The sequence below is a fragment of the Aythya marila genome (genome assembly GCF_965140915.1).
Source record: "Aythya marila genome assembly, chromosome: 3".
Taxonomy (NCBI): Eukaryota; Metazoa; Chordata; class Aves; order Anseriformes; family Anatidae; genus Aythya; species Aythya marila.
In genome coordinates, this window is record NC_139044.1 from 55185434 (window position 1) to 55206396 (window position 20963).

Below are 20963 nucleotides of genomic sequence, written 5' to 3' on the forward strand. Positions count from 1 at the left end.
AGGTGTAGTGGGAGCAGAATTATAGTCTGGAGAATTTGTGCTGTTCCCAGAATAAAGGAGCAAAAACTGAGAATCTGGGTTTTTGGTGCAAATTTTCCAAGTCAAGAGGCTGCTTTTGAAAACTGATATTCCAAAATAAAAGAAATAGCTTACATTTTTTTGTTTCAATATTAAGTCTAAAAAGATCAAGGATAATCAGAAGTCTTGTTCAAAGGAAAGTATGTGTGCATCAAATTGGTACTACTGAGAAAATATTCTGCAGGTGTTAGACCTGATAACATGCACAAGTTGTTTTTTTTTTTCTGATTTGTTGCTGCTGAATAACATAATCTCAGATTCACATTAGTAAACTCTATACTACGATTATTCAGTTGCTCTTCAAATACTGTGTATGCACTATGGTGAAAACAGCCTGTAGTCCAATTTCTTACTGAGTTGGTAATTTGGGTTCTGTTCCTACAGGTTCTCAACAAACAGGGTTCCTCAATGCCCTCAAGGACAGTCCTGCAAGATATCCTTTCATTGAAACACCTTTTAGATCTTATTGTAATGTAATATCTGAGATGTGTTTTTGTTTTGTTGTTGCTGTTGGATATGTACATTTGGGATTTTATCAATTAATGATTTCATCACTTCTCGCACAACAGGATTTCTCACCACATGTTAGAAGTAGGAAAGCGACTAGTCTGGGTTTTTCTTATTCATCGTCTTTTGTAAGCAGTACCCATAACAAAGGTCTGTAGTTTTCGTGTGTGAGGGAAATACGTTCCAGTATTTGTGGTGGAATTCATTAATATATTTCACATTATGTCCATTCTATGGTTTCATTTGAATTATTAAAAGATTCTTCTGCTCTTACAATAAAAAATATCTGAGATGGCTGATTCTTATCAGAATAGAAAAAGTAGATTGTGAAATAACTGTGTCTGAAGAGTTCAGTTACTAGAAGTATTTTTACATTGATTTACTGTTTTTAGGGAAGTCACTTTCAAGTGTTAACTTCTGTTAAGTTACATAGAAGTAAGCACAAGCGTACTGGGGCACTACTATTCTCTAAATGCCCAGTGTTCTATTTATCATTTCACGGGAGCTTTTTGTATATTTTCCACTGAGTGAGAATGGAAAAGGATCTTCCTGACCACCCTACCTGAAAGCAGCTAATATAACAGAAAAATGGGAAGCTGACAAATTCTCCTTAATTTCTTCCTTACATTTCTGTACAGACTGTAACCTTCACACTTACGGATATGTTTTGAATGGTTTATGTCAGAATAGGCAGTTTGCACCTCTCACAAAGCTATTATAAAAATAATTCTTTTCTGTACTTCTGCCAAGAAAACATCTTCTGGACTCTGCGCATCATAAACTTTTCTCTTTTTGACAGTAGGTGGAAAGAAACTCCCTTCCTGTTTATTCAGTCATTTCTAGCAGTATATAAAGGTGAACCACTCTTTCCAGGTAGATTTTCCAAGTGTCAAATTCTACAAATTCTATAGATACGATTTTCTTTAATGTGTGTTTGTTAGGTAGAGCCAATGAGCTGCGAACTTCCTTTTTAGCTAAACCAGTGTTTAAATTTTCTTAGTGTGCAAATAATTTTACAAACCACAAACAAACCATTCTAAGTAGTACAACAGTAGCTTCCAAATAAAACTGTTACAATTACTTCTTACAAAAGATTATTCTTTCAGATGTTGTTCAAACAAGAATAGCTTTCAATTGTCCTTAAATCAAAAGGTAATTGACTACGCATTTGAGAACCCTTGTACAGGAACAATAGGCTGCTTGTTCATAATTTGCATTGGGATGTGCCAATTTGACAGGCTCTGTAGTGAATCTTGTTGAAATGGCCTGGTTTGATAGTGACACGTTGGACAATTTAATAGTTTGGTTACAATTCAGAGCAGTAAAAAATTAAATTGTCTGAATGGTATTGGGAATGTTGCATCAGTTCATTCAGACACGGAGAACATTGCATGTCTGTATTGCTAAAAAGCCTGTGCAAGATACCATATTATGCTTTATATTGAGAATATTGTTGGTTTTTTTTTGTATTGCTTTTTAATTTAACAGACTTAGTCATGCTAAGCTAACATAAAACCACCCGCTCTAGTGATCATAGAATCATAGAATATCCCGAGTTGGAAGGGACCCATAAGGATCACCAAGTCCAACTCCTGGCACCGCACAGGTCTGCCCAAAAGTTTAGACAATGTGACTAAGTGCATCTTCCAGTTCCTCAAACTGAGATCCAAAAAGAAGTCTGATAAATTCCCTTCTCTGTCAGTAGGAGACTAACTTTTGTAATTTGACCCTCTGGAGTGTAATCCTGGCACAAAATATGTTGTTACTGGTGTGCTCATTCTTCTGATGAGGCTGCAGAGAGCATCTCTCCCTCTCAGCTTCCTCTTCTGACCAAGTGATTCATCCTCTTGGTCTTGGTGTGTAGATTCTGCTGAGCAGTCCTTACAATTTCTACCCTCTCGAAGCCCAATTAGTTGGACTTGTATTGTGTCCAATTTTGGGGGGCTTTTTTACATTTTCTGAACTGCCTGCTAACAGCAATCTGCTTCCTTAGCCTTTCTCAGCTATTCTCCTTGCTTTAAGCTATGGCAGTTGCACAGCCAACTGAGAGTAATTTGCTAGCTTGTGTTGGTTTGACTCTCCACATGGTTTGAGGAGGAGATGACAGAGTAGTCAGAACATGCTGCTCAGCAGTGCACTTTGGTCATTTGGCTGCTGTTGAAACAGATTGGGTCATAAAGCAAACAGCTCTTTTCTGTTTTTTAAACCACTTTAAAATTATACAGGCAATTCATGTGTTTCCCAATTCATTAGGTCAGAGCAGACATTCAGTACAAGACTCTTCACTGTTAACTAGTATTAGGATATTTTATTGCAATTATGTCCATCCATGTATTTTCCATCCTGTGTCTCTGTATAATGGTGAGGATCTGTCATATTTCTCTTCTGTTGATAGCTTCAGTGGTAAGAATGTTATTTGTATCTTTTAAGGCTGTGTCCTTGTTCTGGAATATTTTGAATTACTGTTGTCTTGGAAACTGGCTTCTTTAAAGGTTAGCATACAGTTAGTGTACAGATTATTTTTATCTCATTCTTTTCCCATTGTCTTGTTCTAACTGATTTATTCTATCAATTTTTCTAGCAACCAAAACCTTTTCTGCTTTTGATTCATGCTCCCTAAAAAAGTTCACTATTTAAGGGTTGCAGAAAATAGCATTCTAGAAGCAAATGTATTCTGTGTTCATGTCTATTGTAGGTAAATGAAACTAAATAAAAATAAAAAATAATAATGATAAAAAAAAAGCAAGAAGGAAACAGTCTATAAAACCTTCCATAGAAATTTGCTCTTTTTGCCTGAGTATATGAAGTTTAGAAGCTACTTTGTTATCTTACTGTTAAGATGATGACTCCTTTAGAGTTAAAGGAATTATATAAACTGTAGTAAGTATGCAACACTGGGTGCTGACTGACTTTCTTAGTATAACAATCTATTAAAATGTAGTTACTTCTTTGTGGCATTCAGGTTATGCAGTTTATAAGGAGTGAAAACAGAAGCAGTTTAAAAGCAAATAAAAGGAGTAACAGATGCAAGATGAAAAACAGACAATCTAATAGCATGGCTTGTTTTTTCTTTTTAACTTTTATACTAAATTTAGGAAGGTAATTCTGTGCTTTTCATTTGCATTGTTCCCACTGGGAGAAATTAGGAAAGGTAAAGGTTACTCTTGCATTGAAAAAACGTTCAGTTCATGGAGTTTAAACCAAACCAGGGTTGAAGCAGCTTAGTGATTCACTGATGGCATATAATTAGCCAGTGATCAATAGTCGGGTTCCCAGTCTATCAGTTCTGGACAAATACTGTACAGTTCTGAGTATTCAAGCCTACCTCAAGTATTTAAGCCTAACCTAACTAAGGCTGAGAGAGTTGGAGTTGTTCATCCTAAAGAAGGAAGGGCTCTGAGAGACCTTATTCCAGCCTTTCAAAAGTTAAATTGGGGCCTACAAGAATGTCAGACTTTTTACTAGGGCCTGTAGTAGTAGGACAGGGGGTAGATATTTTAGACTGAAGGGGAGGGTAGGTTGAGAGTAGATACAAGGAAGAAATTCTTCACTCAGAGGGTGGTGAGGCCCTGGCACAGGCTGCCCAGAGAAGCTGTGGATGCCCCATGCCTGGAGGTGTTCAAGGCCAGGCTGGATGAGGCTTTGGGCAACCTGGGCTGGTGGGAGGTATCCCTGCCCACGGCAGGGGGTTATAATTAAATGGTCTTTAAGGTCCCTTCCAACCCAAACCATTCTGTGATTTTGTTTATGCTCACAAGCTTAACAGTTGTCCTGGCTATTTGCCAAGGCTGGGCCATTTGGACACCCCCACAGTTATAGAGTAGATTGTATTCAGTTGTTATACATCCAGGGGGGGTTGAGAGAGCAAGTGAATTTTGTATTTTAGTTGGACTAATGCACTTTGATGCTAGTGTTAGCATCATGTTTTGCATCTTAATCACAGTAACAGAAGAAAGACAGGACAGTTAGATAAATAAAACTGGGACGCAGTTTTCTGACTTCGTATTTTATGAGAACATACGTACCCATATGTACCTATCTTAAAAGAAGTGTGATGACATTTACAGAATGAATGTGTAAGTTTGAATTTCAGCAGTTGAGATCAGAGCCACTCAGTAGTTTGTCCTTTTTCAGTGTGCAGATCCTTAAACATTTGCTGCTGTCAGTGGTGCACAGTGGTCTGTGCACTGAAGCACTGACAATAGGTTTGCTTTTCTGAGTCTGGCTTTTGCTGACCCCTTTGAAGTGCCCTAAAGATCTCGAAAACAGCTGGGGACTAGAAGTTGACTACCCTGAACTTTGTGATTGTAACTGCTTGTTATTGGATATAATATCTTTTTTTTTTTTTTTTTTGCATTTGCATATATTTCCTTGACTTTCAATTACTGTGTTGGAAGCAGTGGTGTGTTTTTTCTCTGTATGGTCCATTGTAGGCCTCTCAGGTTTTCACACGTATTTGATCAGCTCCAATCAAACAACAAATGAAGATGTAAGTTCATAGTATATTTCTACATACATGTTTCTATATTGTAGTGATGAGAAGATCTCTAATTTTAATCATATGCAGTTTTTCTCCATAATTCTTAGAGCGCTCCACTCATAGGTGCATAGTTTTGAGAATGACTGACTAGTAAAGAAGGAAGTAACCTGGTCATGCTTGATTCAAAATATGAGAAGAGCTCTTATGTTCTGTAGTTGTGGCTTGAAGACGTAGTGGTTACACAGTGTGTCCATTATGATGTACACCCCCAGGACCTGTACCTTGAAATAGGAAATGTAGTACAGAAAAGAGAAGATAAAGAAATGAGTATATTTCATATGCTTCAGTTCAGTAGAAAACTACTAAATTTTCAGCATTTTTCTTTACCTGGAGTCCTAAATACCATTTGACTCAAAAATCACTTACTTTAATTTTGAGAATTCAACATTTTCTAAAATTTCATCTTTTATCATATTTTTCGTTTGAAATTCTTTGTCACTCTAAGATCTAAAACCTCTAGTAAGGAGTATGTAATTAATTCAAAGGTCAACTTTCTCATTTCTACAGTTGTCCTATTTTGCACATAGGTTTCTGTTGTTTTAGTGTGAAATTATATTTAACTATGTGTGGAGGCTTGATATGTCTTTCCTTTACTAACAGGTGAGATAGGAAATGGATGAAAGAAGGAAATAAAGCTAGTTAGCTAATGTTAGAAAGCATGTTGGAACTGAGCAAATAATCTAACAAATTACTGTAAATTTAAAATTAGTGTAATTTGTTGTACTTTTCTCATAGGTATTTTTTGAATGTAGAAGTAGCATCTTTGGGACTGTCAAATCTGTGGTTTTTTATTATTTTAAGTTCACAGTTACAATTATAAACTAGAAAAAAATACCAGTCAACCAGGAAAAACTTAGCAAGCAGGCAAGGAATGAATTGTACCTCTGTATCAGGTATCCAACCAAGGAGCTCTCAAATTTCTTATGGACTGTTGAAAGTCAGAGTAGGGAACTGTAGCAGTGTAACATGTCTGAATTTCAAGTAAACTCCTCTGTAACTTCATTTAAGGCACACATTTCCAGCTGAATACCGTAAGGTATATTACCCAGGCTCTCAAGCACCTCACAAACAGAAAAGTAAGATTGTCTAAAAGAAGGCATAGTATGGACTAAAAGGCAGTAATGACTGCAATTACTCCATAATATTTTAGAACCATTTGTGGGCTGTAGGAGCAAATGATGTTGTGTGGTATTGGACAGCTTGAGAAGTTACCCAAGGGTATGGGAAACAAGTGCTCTATTGCTGGCTATAATGGTATGTTGCAGTCAAACCTCTTCTGTAGAACAGGCTGTAATATTTGTAAAATTAAGCTTAGACCATTATGCAAAACATGTTCAGATGCTGAAATTCCTGCTGTGAGTATATTGGTCCTTTGAGATTTTGGGCTGTCTAAATCTATTGAGGTAAAGCCTGTGCTTGCTTGTAAGATTTTAGGTTTCAGCTTTCATAACAGTCCAAAGCTGTTAGGAAAGTGTAATCATGGGTTTTCTCTGGTCTGCCTCTGATGTAAGCAGCATGCTGCTGCTTTGGTAACCCTTAAATTGCCTCTGTCATTTTCCATATTGTATTACATGTGATGCGTCTTGTTCATATCTCTTCAGATTAAAGGATCATGGTCAAATAAAAGAGGTAAAGAAAACTATAATCCATACAGTTATGGCAACATCTTTACTAATTGCTGTGCTGCACTCTGTGGGCCCCTCTCTCCAAGGTAAGAGTATCAAAAATATTGTTAGTGTAAATGAAGACATGATGATCAATACAAAAATATTCTTTCAGACTTCTTGACTTTACTCAACTAAAATAATGTTTTGTTTTACTGTCGGTTAGAAGTGTAAAGTAAATCTGTTCTTCAGTATTAAAGAGACAGTAAACTGTGGTTAGACTAAGTTAGTGATCAGATCCTGTAAAATATGTGGATTTAAGGTTGATGTCTGAAATTAAAATAAACTTCTTCTTTGAACCTTTGCCACTGCAGTTAGTAACTGCTGGCAATAAAAAAAAAAAAATGTAATAATTAGATGTTGCATGATGGGCTATTGAAAGTTAATTAGACTTGTATATATCTAACAAATGTGACATGGATCTAACAGAGCGATACATTGGAACCTTGATTCTACAACTAGTTTGATAATTGTTCTTATTGCCTTTTCACTCAGAACTCCTTTATTTAAATGTACAATTTTTTTTATTAGTACTACTCTTAACATTTATACACCAAGATGATTTTGGTTCTCTTAAACCAAATTCCACAGAAATTCCACAGAAAGCTTACCGGTTCTTTTCTGCTGCATATATTTTTCACTTTACAGATCCAAAACATTTGTACAGTCAAGGTTGCATATGTTTTTATGTGTTTTTTTTTTTTCATCTTGAATTAAATATAAGACAGTTAACACTAGAGGAAAAAAACACTGGCATCAGGAAAGACACAACTTTTTCTTCTTACTTCAGTGCCCAGTGATTAGATAGCTCATCTAATAAGTGTACAGCAGAGGCCTAGTTCCTCTGTAGAAAATGGCTTTCATTTTATAGTGATAGTACTCGTCTGTTGAAGCTGGTTTGCTTTGTCTGGAATAATGTAGGTATGAGTCTGTACTATTGAGAAAGAAAGAGGAAATGGCAGAGGCAAAGGTGCTTCACTGGAAGTGGGATTTCTGTCTTTGCTCTTGTGAATACCAGAGATTCTTCCACAGAGCAGCAGGAGGTCAGCAGGAGAGGCTGGCATCTTTTCCTAAGGAGATAGATACCTGAGATATGATTTCCTCGTACTGTGTTAACGCAGTAATCCCTGTAAAGAGTAACCCTGCCTCTGCTTCCTGCCTCTGGGGATGGTGTCAGAAGCCAACCCTTTATTCCTGCTTTTTTGCTTTTCATAGAATTATGTGACATAAAAACTCAAGGCCTTGCTTCAAATCCTTTTAACTTCACATGGAGATAGTTATTAAAAGTATATAATGTTTCTTACTGCTTGAAATAACTGCTTTGACTGATACAATTACCACACACAATAAACCAGAGTGGCACTGGCTCCTGTGTTTTTACAGAGGTTGTGCATTTTTTTCCTAAATTTCATATACTAATATAATTTCTTTTAGATGATAAAGTAAACATAGAGTTTCTGCAGGGAGATATTTTGTGACTATAAATTTTTTTTTACTTCAAAACAAAAGTTATAGCCTTACTTTTTTCTTGGCTCTTGCTCCTTCCTGATTTGAAATCTAGCAAAGAACCTAATCTTCCACTTGTGTACGAGATCACTCTGAAGTATTTAATCTCAGGTGCATGCCAAATCACTAAATCACTACATATTCAAGTTTTTTTTTTTTTTTTTTTTCTTAAATAACTGTAAGATAGCTTATTAGTGATTGCAGCTTAAAATGCAAAAGGTTCAAGTACCTTTGAAAATGGATTGCAAATTGAGATAATGGTTTAAAATTCCCTCACTTCCTTTAAATATCATGTTTCTCAATAGAAACGCATGCTAGCAAATTCAGAGTGCGTTTTACAAGTTCTCAACAGTAACTTTGAAATCTTAATTTGATTCATAGCTGTCAACATAGGTCTAACTAGTGATCTAATATAATAACACACTTTTTTCAAGCATCTGATTTTGGAAGGAGTGCTTTCCACAAGACAGATTTTAATTTCAGATGGATTTCTAAGTGTTTTGAGTGTACATTAAAAACGTGTTCTGCAGAGCTTCATGACAAGAGCTTAAATTGTTTTTTGAGTGGTGGATACATCATTGGCTTTGGAGAGGAGAAACGCCTTAGATTTTTCTGTACGTCCTGTTCTTATCTTTTAAAATTGAGGCTATCTTGACCTAGAGGGGATTTAGAGGTTCCATAAATCAGCAAATAAAACCAATTCTATGCTGACTTTAGCTCTTACAACAGGAATGTCTTAAAACACACCTTATGTTTTAGTAACAGGAAGGATTAAACCTCCAGTTAAAATTTGTTATCCTGGGTTAAAAAGGGATATTCCTTTTTTCTTTTTCTTGGCGTGTGTGTGTTAAAATTTTACAGCATTCTTGATTTCTGAAGCTTGCAGTTTTCCAGATGGAAAGCAACACTGTTCATGACACAGGAAAATAACATTGTCATTTATGAGTTAAAAATGTATGGAACTATAATTGAAATTATATTTAATTAAAACATCTTTGAATTGAAGCATAAACAAAAAAAAGTTCTGAAAAGTTTTTGTTTTGAGTAGAAGTGATATGAGCTAATCCACACGTAGAACACAGTACTAGTGTCTGAACATTCAGCTTTTTATATAATTATTAAATGTCAAAACCATAGTAACTCTTACAGTTTTCAAACTGAGGGAAAAATTGTATGTGGAATTTTAGCTACATCAGGTGATTCCATTCATTGTTTTTTTTATAATCTTACGTAGATTCTTACTTCTTTCTATTAATTTCTCCACAAACCCTCTTCGTTTTCTTCAAATTTCTTATGAGTACATCACTTTGATAAGAATAGTGGAGCACTATGAGCAGTGTTAGATAGCTGTCATGAAGCACCTGGCAAGTAAGTTGTCTGAACAAAAGTTCCTCTTTCTTTCTTTCTAAATGTTGTGGTTAATTAGCTGTTAAGAAATCAGTATTTTTGTACTTGAGCTTTAATTTTGAGGTTTAGGAACAGAATAATAATTTTTTTTAAAAAAAAAAACAAACTTTAAAGTAGATTCTGAATCAAAATGCAGTAATGAGATTTGTAATTTGTAATTTGTTTTCACACCTGTGGTTTAAAATGCATGTTTTCATAGTACCTGCTGGTCAGCTTTTAAATTTTTTTGTCCCTGATAAACCTCCAGAGGAGTAGCAGCACATTATAACTATATGGAGAGTAATATTGCAGGGAAGTACTAACCTTGATGTTGAGTAGAAATGAAGTCTTACACTTCTTCAGTTGATTAAAAGGGACATTGGAAGTTATTGGTAGTGTGTTAAGGTTTGTTGTGTGCTATTATTTTTTTCTTTAATTGCAGAGTTATTGATCTGAAATATTTCTAATTCTTTTTTTCTTTATTTTGATTATTCCATAGTTTAATTGACAGAAGAGGATTTATACAACCAGATACACCCCAATTAGCAGGACCATCAAATGGCATCACTATGTATGGGGCTACACAATCTCAGAGCAACATGGTAGGAATCATCCCATAGTGTTCATCAAGATCCCTGTGAATGTTTTCCTTCTCCACTTTCATGTGAACTAATCAAGTAATAACTAACTGGATACAGCTGACACTGGGTAGAATGACTTGTTTATTAACAGTAAAGAAAGAAAAACAAGGCTTTTTTAAATGTGTTTCACAAAGTGTAATAGTTAATGCTCATGGATTCTTAAAAAAAGCTTTTCTACACTGCTGATTTATTGAATATACTGGCATTTTGACTTGTACTGTTGACATGTGCTGTTTTGAACTGGATTATTCAAGTATTATGGACTTGCTCTGGTTCATCACTTTCCAACTGATTGTTATTTGATGCAGCACTTTTCTCGTACTGTGTTTCCTCCTTCACTTGTACGCTGCAGGTGTGTGTAGACTAACGTGCTCTAAAAAGCAAAGATGAACAAAAAGGAAGAGAAGTGTATTGAATAAAGAGCAGGAGAACACTGAACTTCCAATGAACAAAACATGGCAACTGTGTTGTAACAACAAAACTTTTAAACATTTCTGAAACCGTGCCAATAGTTTTTACTGCTAGTTTTTGGATTTGTTTTGCTGGTAGCAATGGCTATTATAATGGAGGCTAGGATTTCCAGTGCCAAGGAGAATAACTGAAAGAGATCTTTTTCCAAAGGCAAGAATCTTACATATGTGCCTACTTCTGAATTGTTTTCCACATATCTTTACGTTATCATGGGTTCTAAGATTTTGTCCAAGAAGCCATGAGTTATGTACCCCCTTCCTCTGCCACAAGGAGGAGGCCACAAAGCCTTCTAACATCTTCCCAGACAGATAGTTTTAGTGTTGCTGATAAACTGGTATAAAAATTTTACTCTAGTTGCTAACCTGTTTCTGCTTATTATTTTGAGAATTAAATGGAAGATTAGTTAGTCTCCTTAATGAGAAAATGTATTAGGGACACATTAAGTCTGAATCTTCAGTGAGATGCATTTGTGTAGAACAAGGTAATGCTTTGTGCAAATTTTTCTCAAAAAAGTAACCCTGAAAAGAGAAGGGGAAGTTAAAAGAAGGAAAAGAAAGCAAAACTTAAAAATAGCCTGAGGTCTTCCAGGGTTTACCCAAACTTCCTGACTTTGTCAAGACTAATTATTTATGATCATAAGCCCTCAGTAAGTTCTTAGCATTAAATTATCTTAACATTATAGCAATTAAACTCACATTGTAAGAAGATACTATCATTATGAGATGTTAATGAGCAAATCTTTTTTTCAGTTAGATAGAAGATTGTCTAAATTTGTCTCTAGAAACTGAGAAATCTTTTATGGTATTACTTCGTCAAACAGGCAGCTGTTATGATTTTCGAGGGTAGTACCTGTAAATACGCAAATGCATTTCTTCAGGGATTTTAACTTCTTATATTCTTATATTGGTACTTACGCCAAGAAAGGTTTAGGTTCTTTAACAGTTATTAGAGATGCTTTGAAATGTGTGGCTTTCATTCCTGAAAATGATCTCACAAAAGAAGTTTTAGAAATGTAACAGGCCATGTCTTGTATGGAGGAACTCTTTGAGACAGTGATACCATTTCACCCCAGGGTGTTATTCCTGGTCTCTATGGAAGACCAGTCAGATTCTAGTAGCAGCTGCATATTAGTGTTAAAATTTCTCTTTTGTTGTGTTGCAAACTGTTAAAGACCTGCTTAATATCTCTAGCACTGTTTTCTCTTCCCTATTTAAAATCTTACATTCTTTCCTGAATTGTTTGAAGCATAAGAAATTATAAATGTGTTTCCTGCTGGCAGCAGTGCAGTGGAACATAACTTTGCCTTTTATTTGTTCTTGTTTCACATTTCCCTTTTTCTTTTTTTTCTAAGGTGGATATTTTTGCTCTTCTCAGTGGACCTTGTACCTATCTTTGTTCTTCTCTTTCCTGTCTCATAAAGCAGCAAACAACAAAACTGATTTCCCTAATCCGCAGTTAAGATCTCGATCTCATCCACATAATGGGACTTTTTTGGGTGTGTAAACAAAATTAATTCACCTTACTGCTAGCTTAGCTTTCATCCATTCTGCTTGGTTACCAGATTTCCTGTTCCAATTTAAATTTAGACAGAATTAATCAAGTAAAACTTCGTCATTCTGTTTAAAACTTTTTCCTATAAAGTGACCTCTATTGCTTTTCCAAGCTTTATGTTACCAGTCTCTCTCATCTTTCTTCCCAGTACACCATCTTATACTCTTCTTCAGGAGTTTGGGAGCAGTGGTACTAGGAACACCAGCCATTCACTTGCTCTCCTCTGAAAAAAAAAAAAAAAAAAAAAAGTCTGCTGGAGTTTCTTGAATGAAAGACAGTGGAGTACACTTTAAGGCACAGGAAAAAAAAGGCACACAACATCCCATTTATTTTAGAGAAAGAACCTCTGCAAGCTTCTCTAGAATTCTTTTTGCTGGGAGTTCAGAAGTGAACATCAAAATTTCCTTTGGTGATTGAAAGTTTAAAGCATTGACTGGCTCAAGCCCAAGACTGTAGTGGATGGAGAATGGTAGAGGCAATGTCTTTGTGGAAGAAGAGTTTTCCTTTTTACCAGCTGTCCTCGCTGACAAAGGTTATGCAATACACGGAATAAGATTCCATCTTCCCTTCTGGAAGGTTGCATACCTCTTGGAAATAAAGACAGAAGCCTAAACTGAAAAATGTGTTCTTGGAGCTGAGACAGGTAGGCCCCAAAGAACTGGCTGGTTGAAGGAGCTGAGTCTGAAAAAACTGCAGCTCGTATTAGTGTGGGTTCAGAAAAGGACAAAGAAAGTTAAATTCCTTAAATTAAGATCATATGTAGGTCAGAGTCTTAGTCCATAAATACTGTTTAAATGGGCAGAGGTTTAGCCATTTATACATCACCAGAGATGATAATGTTATTTTAGCAATTTACTTCTGAGTCCAGGAAGTCATTTATCAGAAATCTGAAGTGTGTTCCAGTACACCTTTATGGCACGTCTCCTAGGATTTTATTCCAGAATGCATTACATCTTATGTCTATATTGACTCTTAATTTCTAGCCGTTATACTAAATCCATATAGTGCGCTAAAATGTCTCTTGCTCTTTGATATTAAAGGTTTTAATGAGCATTTGCTCTCTCACTTGTGTTCTGTTGTTCCTTTCCTTCCCTCTTTCCATCGCTTCCCTCATGTCTTTTACCCACTGAATGGTATCTTTCTAACTAGAATTCTTGTGCCTCATCCAACCAGCCTCTGGTCAATTCTTAAGTCTCTGGAGGTTACTTAGTATTATATTCTGTTCTCATTTATTTTAATATATCTCCTAGCAGATCATCATTTTTGCATTTAATTTCAAAACAAATATCAGTCTACGTTTAAAGTTGCCAGACACTTGTTTTCAGTGCAATAAATTCTCTTATTCAGCATACCATCTGTGAGGCATTATTATTATATTTAAAAGCTTTTATGATAATTTTGCCTTTAAAACTTCAAATATTTCATATAGACACTACTCTATTCTTGCTATTAACTCTGCCACAATCTCAAAAGTCAGGGATTTTCTTATCATCAGGGCTTCACAGACCCATTTTGTAATTTTTTTTAGATCTCATTAAAAAAAAAAAAAAAAAAAAAAGAGCTTTTTCTCCTGGTATCTTCTTAGTATCTACCTTATTCTACTAAGAGATGAAGCTCTATTTACTTTTTTGAAGGCTGGTACAACATATAATTTTTTTTTCTTGGTATATTTCCAGTGTTTTTGATCTTTTTCCCAACATAATTTTAAATTAATCCAGTAAATTAATTAGCTACCTTCTTAATATCCTTATCTAAGTGACAAGCATGGTGACTTAGAGCTAATAATCTGTAGATCTGATGTTTCCAAAGTATTTCCCTATAGCATTTTTATTGCAAGCTCTTCATTAGATTAATTGCCTGAGCATCTCTCCTCTTGTTCTAAAGAGTTGTTTGCTGGGTTTCTGTTTTGTTTTGTTCTGTTTTTGCATGACAGGCAGTATCTCAACCATTATCATAGTTTTCTAATTATGTTGAATTCCTTCTTTCCTTTTTCATTTAAAGGTTTAATTTTCTTTGTATTATGGAAAGGTTCTTATTTCAGCATAAACTCATCAGCTACTGTTACCTGAATCTGACTTTTCTAGTACTTAGCTTTATCTTAAAAGCCTGAGTTGATTCTTGGGTTTTAATACACAGGGTCTTTTCTTTAGTAATGCTATGAAGAAACACAGAATCCATCTCATTCTGAGTAGTTTTTTGTTTGTTTGTTTGTTTGTTTGTTTTAAAGAGGAATTGGTTTGGTTTATTTTTACTATGATGTCTCTAGAAGTTCTCTAACGCCTTAAGTGCTAGATTTTACTTCCAACTGCCTTTATATCAGGACAGGTTAATTTCTTTGTTTCAAAGAAATTTACTTGTACTCCTGTGTTCTAGTTATCTTCTTAGTGTTTAGGTAGCTGCTTGTGTGCCAAATTCCCTTATATCCACTTCTCCCTTTCCTGTATGCAAGTTCTTTAGTTAGAGAGTTTGTTTTCTTTCTTACGCATACCACTGTGAATCATAGGAGCCATTATAGTACATGTGCAGCTGTTTCTTACCAGTAAGACATGCAGCAAGTCCTCTCCCAAATGTTCATATCAGTATTTCTAGAAGCGATCTGGAAAAAAGAATCCAGCTGATGCAGGGAACATTAGCTGACAATCCCAGTGTGCTACTATGATAATACAGAGATCAGCAAGGATTGGAGCCCCACTTTGCTGAGAGTTTTACAGGTGTTTCCTTCAATATTTACTGTTGTACTTGACAAATATGCTTTTTTACTGCCCCAGACAGAATTTAGGGACTTTACCAAGTCAGCATTACTATAGCCAAGGTTGATAGAGGTTTTTCATTAAAGCATTTTATTTCATAGTTAAAACTGGCTAAAGGCACATGCAGTTAATTGTCTTCAATATTTTCCTTTGAATTGCGAAGAAGCAATTCTTTTGATCATGCATATTAGCTGCATTTTTTTTCCCAACACAGAGCAAGATCAGAGCACATGGACTAGGCTACTTGCAGAAGATGTGCTCCTGGAATGCCCCCAGAGTGTTCTAACCATGCATGGGCTCTCAGTCCATAAAAGCAACCTGTAGCTAGTCTGAAGTAAAATCCCTGAAAGAGAAGTGATTTCATCTTTGCATCAGAGCTGTTTCTCTTCATAGTTCCACTCTTACTGCACTGTACTTCTTGCTAGTGAAGCCACTGGCCTGCTGGGCTTGTGGCTTGTTTTTTGCACAGTACCTGATTCTGGGTGTGGAATCCTACAGCCCTTGTGAACAGTTATGCAGCTCCATTCCTCCACTCTTTACCCATCTATAGTATCCAACTAGTATGTTATTTCAGCATCCTTTCTGTTACTGCTCAGCACTGCCAGTCAGTGCTGTGAGATCTCCTCTGATCTTTTTGGTGTTTGTACTTTATTCAGAGATGCTGAGGTAATTCAACTTTTTCTTTTTTTTCTCTATCTTTGAGAACTGTGAAAATTCTTTAATGTTACCAGTGTTAGAAAAATTTTAACAAAGTTAATTTTAAATTCAAAGTAAACAACCTCTGGTTTAGCATTAGAAATGTGAAAAAAAAATATTGCCATGTTCAAGAGCTTTGTTAATGTGTATGTTTTTTGTAGCTTAGGAAAAAAGCTGACTTGAGAAAAACAAAATTAAAAGTATTGTTTCAGGCAGAATCGTTTGTATTTATTTGTGAAATAAACTCAGAATTTTAGGCTCTGTCTAATTTGCTTTGGTTTGTGCCTTTTAATGCAAAATAGAGATGGCTGAAATTTTCTATGCGTATATATATAATTGAATTTCTGTACTTGTAGAATTTATTAAACTTGTCTTACCTTTGGAATCTGCTGTTCCTCTGAAACAGTGAAAATTGCAAGTGGAAAATAAAATCAGTAGATCTGAAATAAGAAGGTACTGGTGGAATAATTTTTACAGTAGATTTTTAACTATTTAGTTTTCAGAGCTTGGCTTCCTTTTTCTTGTTAACAAGATCGTCTTGTTGACAAATTTCTGCTCGTAGATTTCATTTAGTTCAAAACCAAATATGGAATCCAGGAAAAACCACCATGCCAGCCCTATAAACAAATCTGGTTTCTTCCTTTAGTTTTCTGTTAGCTGTTTAGGCTGCAGAATAGTCTGCTTGTAGCGTATGTGCTCTTTTTATTGTATGTTTTTGAGAGCTTCGTTTAACGCGTCTACCTTTTCTAGTATAAGCCCCAACTCTAATCACCTTTGAAAGCTGATTACAGCCTTTTCTGTTTATATAAGATATTTCATGATGATCACTGTTCATTAAATAAAAAATAGGAAGAAAAAAGAAAAATTGAAATTGTGTATCTGAATAAGAGCAGAGGCTTTAGGGAAGTCACAAAATGAAGAGAGATAGTACCTGAAAAAGTTTTGTAACATTCTGTTTAGTGGAGCTTTATAAGGCTGCTTTATCTTTTCGATGTTGATTCAGTTGAAATGCAGTAGAGTTCAGTAATAATAAAATTAATTCAGACTATACAAAGAATTCAAGTAAATTACCTCCAGCTATTTTAAAGTTATGTATTTGTATGCCTGAACACATTAAGTAATGATTTGCTTTTGAAGATCAGTGCCGAAGCTTCACTAAAGCACTAAGTCAGCTGCTAGAATTGGTGTGGTTTTTTTTCAAGGAACCCTAGTGGTTATGGGCAGTCCTTTGTTATTTAACATGCACTTTAGCTACTGCTTTTTAGAGCAGATGGATTTTGTCTTTTTGAAGTTTGAAAAGTCAGTTAACAGATTTTTAAAATCCGCACAGTAAGGTTAGTTCAAGGGGTATGGTTTAATTTAAATGAGCAGGGATGAATAACAGTATTATTAATCAAGAGTGAGTTATTCACGGTGAATTACTAATTGAAAGCATGACTTTAAAGACTCCTGAACATTTTTCTTCCTTAGGTGCTTATGCAAGGTTTTGGCTTTAAGCCTCTGAGTAATCCCTCTGAAATTTACCCCATCCCTGGAAGTGTTCAAGGCCAGGTTTGATGGAGCTCTGCACAAGCTGATCTAGTGGGTGGCATCTTTGCCCATGGCAGGGGGGTTGGATCTCGATGGTCTTTAAGGTCCCTTCCAACCCAAGCCATTCTGTGATTCTATGAAGTTATATGGACTACTTAAATTGTTTGGCTGAGGCTGTTCATAATTTTGTGGGGGCAAAAAATTCCCTGAAACTTGTATAAACTTAATATATGTAACAGAGTGCATTTGTCTTTCTGAAAGCATAAGTGTTGGAAAATACATAAATGAGTAAGGATCAGACTTCTACCTGTCAGAAAATAGTTGATCTCAGGGTCCTAAACCACTCAGATGTGTTTAAAATACTACCTGTCTACTGTAACCAAGCAGTCAGCTTGCACTGTCTGAATATATTGTGTGTGCATCCACCATTAACCTATGGAATTAACTTGTAGAATCAGAGGACCTGAAAATACCAGGGGAACCTTTCACAGTGATGGTTTTCATCATATACAAGAGAAAGCAGAAGTCTTCTATGAGTTTGCATAGTGTATATCACAGTGGCTTATTAAATAACGGGCACTATAGGGAATTGCTGCAGTGTCAGTAGCAGTGGTTACTGATGATTGGTAGTATCTCGAATAGATGTTGGATTTGTAAAGTCTTTTAGGAATACAATATAGATTGAAGAAATCAGTTGTAAAGTAGAGTATCTTTAATGGAATCTTTGAAATAATAGTAAATAGGCATGTCCTACCTCAGGGTATGCTTATTTTTACTGTTTGCTTCCAAATTTTCTTTGCTGCATTGGATTTATAGTTGTATTCAATCACTGTAGTGTTTCTCTTGCACAGCAGAACAGTAGTGTGGCAAATGAATCAAACAGCATTTTAAAAATCTGCAGATGTTACAAATGATCAGGCTGTGAATTAAATATATATTAAATATAAATATATTAAATATATATTGTCTGGAAGCTCTCAAAAACCATGCCAGTTAGAAAGAAGAACTTAAACTGAATCAGGCAATAGTAAAACCTAATAGCCACCTAGCCAGCTGAAACACCCGCCTGTCTTGTCATCTCAAGGAATGAATGACAACTTTGTATAAACGGTGCTTAGGAATGATGCAGAGCCAAAAGCATTCCTGGTAGTACTCACTGAGCTTAATTGGATTTATATAATGCTGAATTTGGCTTGCTACTGTGAAAGCGCTTGCCAGAAAACTTTTGTTCAGTAGCTTGACTCTTTATATTGTCAAGATTAAATTAGTAAAGAAACAGCCTAAAAATTATGAAAGCTGTTTTCCTATCAAACTAATAAATATGCAGTACTGTCTTATTTCTACACGTCTTCCAGAATAAGAATATAATGTATTAGATTGGAAAATAAAAATTGTGATCACAGAGGCTGTGTTGACACTATATCTGTATAAAACCATCTGCATCAAAGGAATTCTTGTTCTGGAAAACATCCGTAGCACCTTAATTCCTGCATGTGAAAACAAGTAAAACAAGACACATGCCTCGTATTTTTGACCCTGGAGTGATGCTTGAATTTTGCCTTTGGGCCTCTTTGAACTGCCAGCTACTCAAGGATAAAAATGAGTAGAGCAGAAGTGATTCACCTGCCTGCTTCCCTCAGCTAGAGCCGGGGAGGTTTCGAGGTGCCCCACGCAGTGAGTTACATGCTGACTGTTCAGCTAGGCTTTCCAGATTGCTTTGGACAAGACTAAGCAAAATATTCGAATTACAGAACTTATAAAAGTAAGGATTTTGGAGGTAACCAAAATCTCTTATGTGAACACTGTAAACGTTTATTATAATTTATTTTTGATAACAATCCAAAGCACCAGCTTAGTTATGCATGGTTTTTTTTCCTGGGTAGCATGCAATGAGATTTTTGGGTGGCTAACCATGGAATGATACTAATGGCTCTCTCTTTTTCTCTTCACATCCCATTCTTTTCCATGTCTTTTATCCATTCTCCTACTTTTTTTTTTTTACCCTGTTTTCTTTGCCTTATAATTTTGACACCCTTCCATTCTACAGTGTGACCAAGACCAGTGCATTCAGAGCACTAAATTCGTTTTGCAGGCTGCTGCCACCCCTCTTCTACAGAGTGAGCCCAGCATAACTAGTGAAGAGCTACCTTTACCTGGAAAGACTTCTCTCAGTGGGCCTTGTGCAACTCTAACTCTAGGGCAACCAACACCACCATCTTCCATGCCAAATCTCACATCAGATACAGGTTTGACAGACATGATACCTTTAAAAGAGGAACACGAAGGCCATCAGTTTCTTACTCCTGAAGAAGCTCCGTCACCCCCTGGGATGCTGCCAAGTGGAAGTCCTATTACACACAGCCATACAATGCACGTCCTGAGTCTAGCCAGCCAGGATTCATTGCATGAAGACTCAGTACGTGGTCTCGTGAAGCTTAGCTCAGTTTGAACAGCTTTTATGAACATCGCACCACTTCTTGGTGTCTACACAAACCTTTAACAGGAATGACACTGCAGTACCACTGTAAGACTTCATAACATGGCTATAGTGGAAACTTTATCACATAATGGAGCCTACTAAAAAGACAAGTTATTTTTTCCATTGGAGCTATGGCATTTTTTTGACCAGGTTGTTAATAGCTATGCTTTGATGGTGACTGTATCTTATTTTTAAGCAGAACCAGAAATGGTCAATTATCTTGTTTCCTGCAGTTTGGGTACAGCAAGTTGGAATTCAGCCTGTAGCAAAGACCATGTACAGTACAAAAGAGAGATTCTTGGGTGTAAGTGTCATGCTCTGTGTTCTATGCTCTTGTAATACACACTTGTTAAGGCTTACCACACTTGTGGCCAGAATGATCTGCACTTACATGTTATGCTACTAATATTTGAGGTAGAAAATTACCATTCCATTTGTTAATACAAAATTAAAAATAAAAAAAAAAAGACTGCAGATATGGATTTGCATGCCACGCTACAGTATGTGTTACGGTGGTGTTGGTATTAAGAGAAAGTGCTGCTTTTTTATTTGTGACTTTCAAAGTGCTGTTTCATTTAAAGACAGTGCAACAAACAAATTAATGGACTATATTATTTTTTCAATTTATTAAAGTTTATTTTAAATTTATCAGTGGTGCCTAGAAGATGGAGAGTTACTGATTTGATCATGTTGCATATCATTTAACCTTCTGTTTAAGTGTTTAGAGTGAGGTATTGTGTTGTGCCATACCATAAGATTCTTCCACTCCCTAATGTGATACAATTACCTGTGGACCTCCAATAAAATGACATCCTCTATTTCTTGGACATGTGTACAGTTATCCTTCCAGTTTTTCTGGGGAAAGAGGGGGAGATCATGATTATTGTTGACATAGCTTGTAAAGGGTTTTACTGGGATATGTTTACTTAATGAAACCAAACTTCGGAGGAAAAGCTGGTTATGATGAGTTTTGCTTCACAATCTCTTATATCTTTGTTTGAGATGTGTATTTGTACCCATGACAAGTCTGTATTGGGAAACAGTAGAGTAAGAATTAAAGTCCAAGCAGACACTATGTTCCTTATGTGGCTGAAGGTGAGGAGCTTGTGATTCAAGACAGAGGCAGTGTCATGAAGTACACTTAAATGGTCAACAATATGCCAT

At 35.8% G+C, this 20963-nt stretch overlaps 1 protein-coding gene across 4 annotated transcripts in view; it reads left to right on the forward strand.

Moving 5' to 3' along the window:
• Positions 1–20626, forward strand: part of ZDHHC14 (zDHHC palmitoyltransferase 14) — a 109055-nt gene extending 88429 nt beyond the window's left edge. For 2 of the 4 annotated variants that reach the window (XM_082756596.1, XM_082756597.1), the window contains exons 5-9: positions 463–511; positions 4972–5074; positions 6727–6836; positions 10181–10283; positions 19368–20626. In XM_082756596.1, coding sequence (XP_082612722.1) covers positions 463–511; positions 4972–5074; positions 6727–6836; positions 10181–10283; positions 19368–19769 — 767 coding nt within the window. In that variant the 3' untranslated portion in view covers positions 19770–20626. The remainder of the gene's footprint in view (positions 1–462; positions 512–4971; positions 5075–6726; positions 6837–10180; positions 10284–19367) is intronic. The other 2 variants (XM_082756598.1, XM_082756599.1) reach the window with 1 other exon arrangement.
• Positions 20627–20963: the final 337 nt, after the last annotated feature.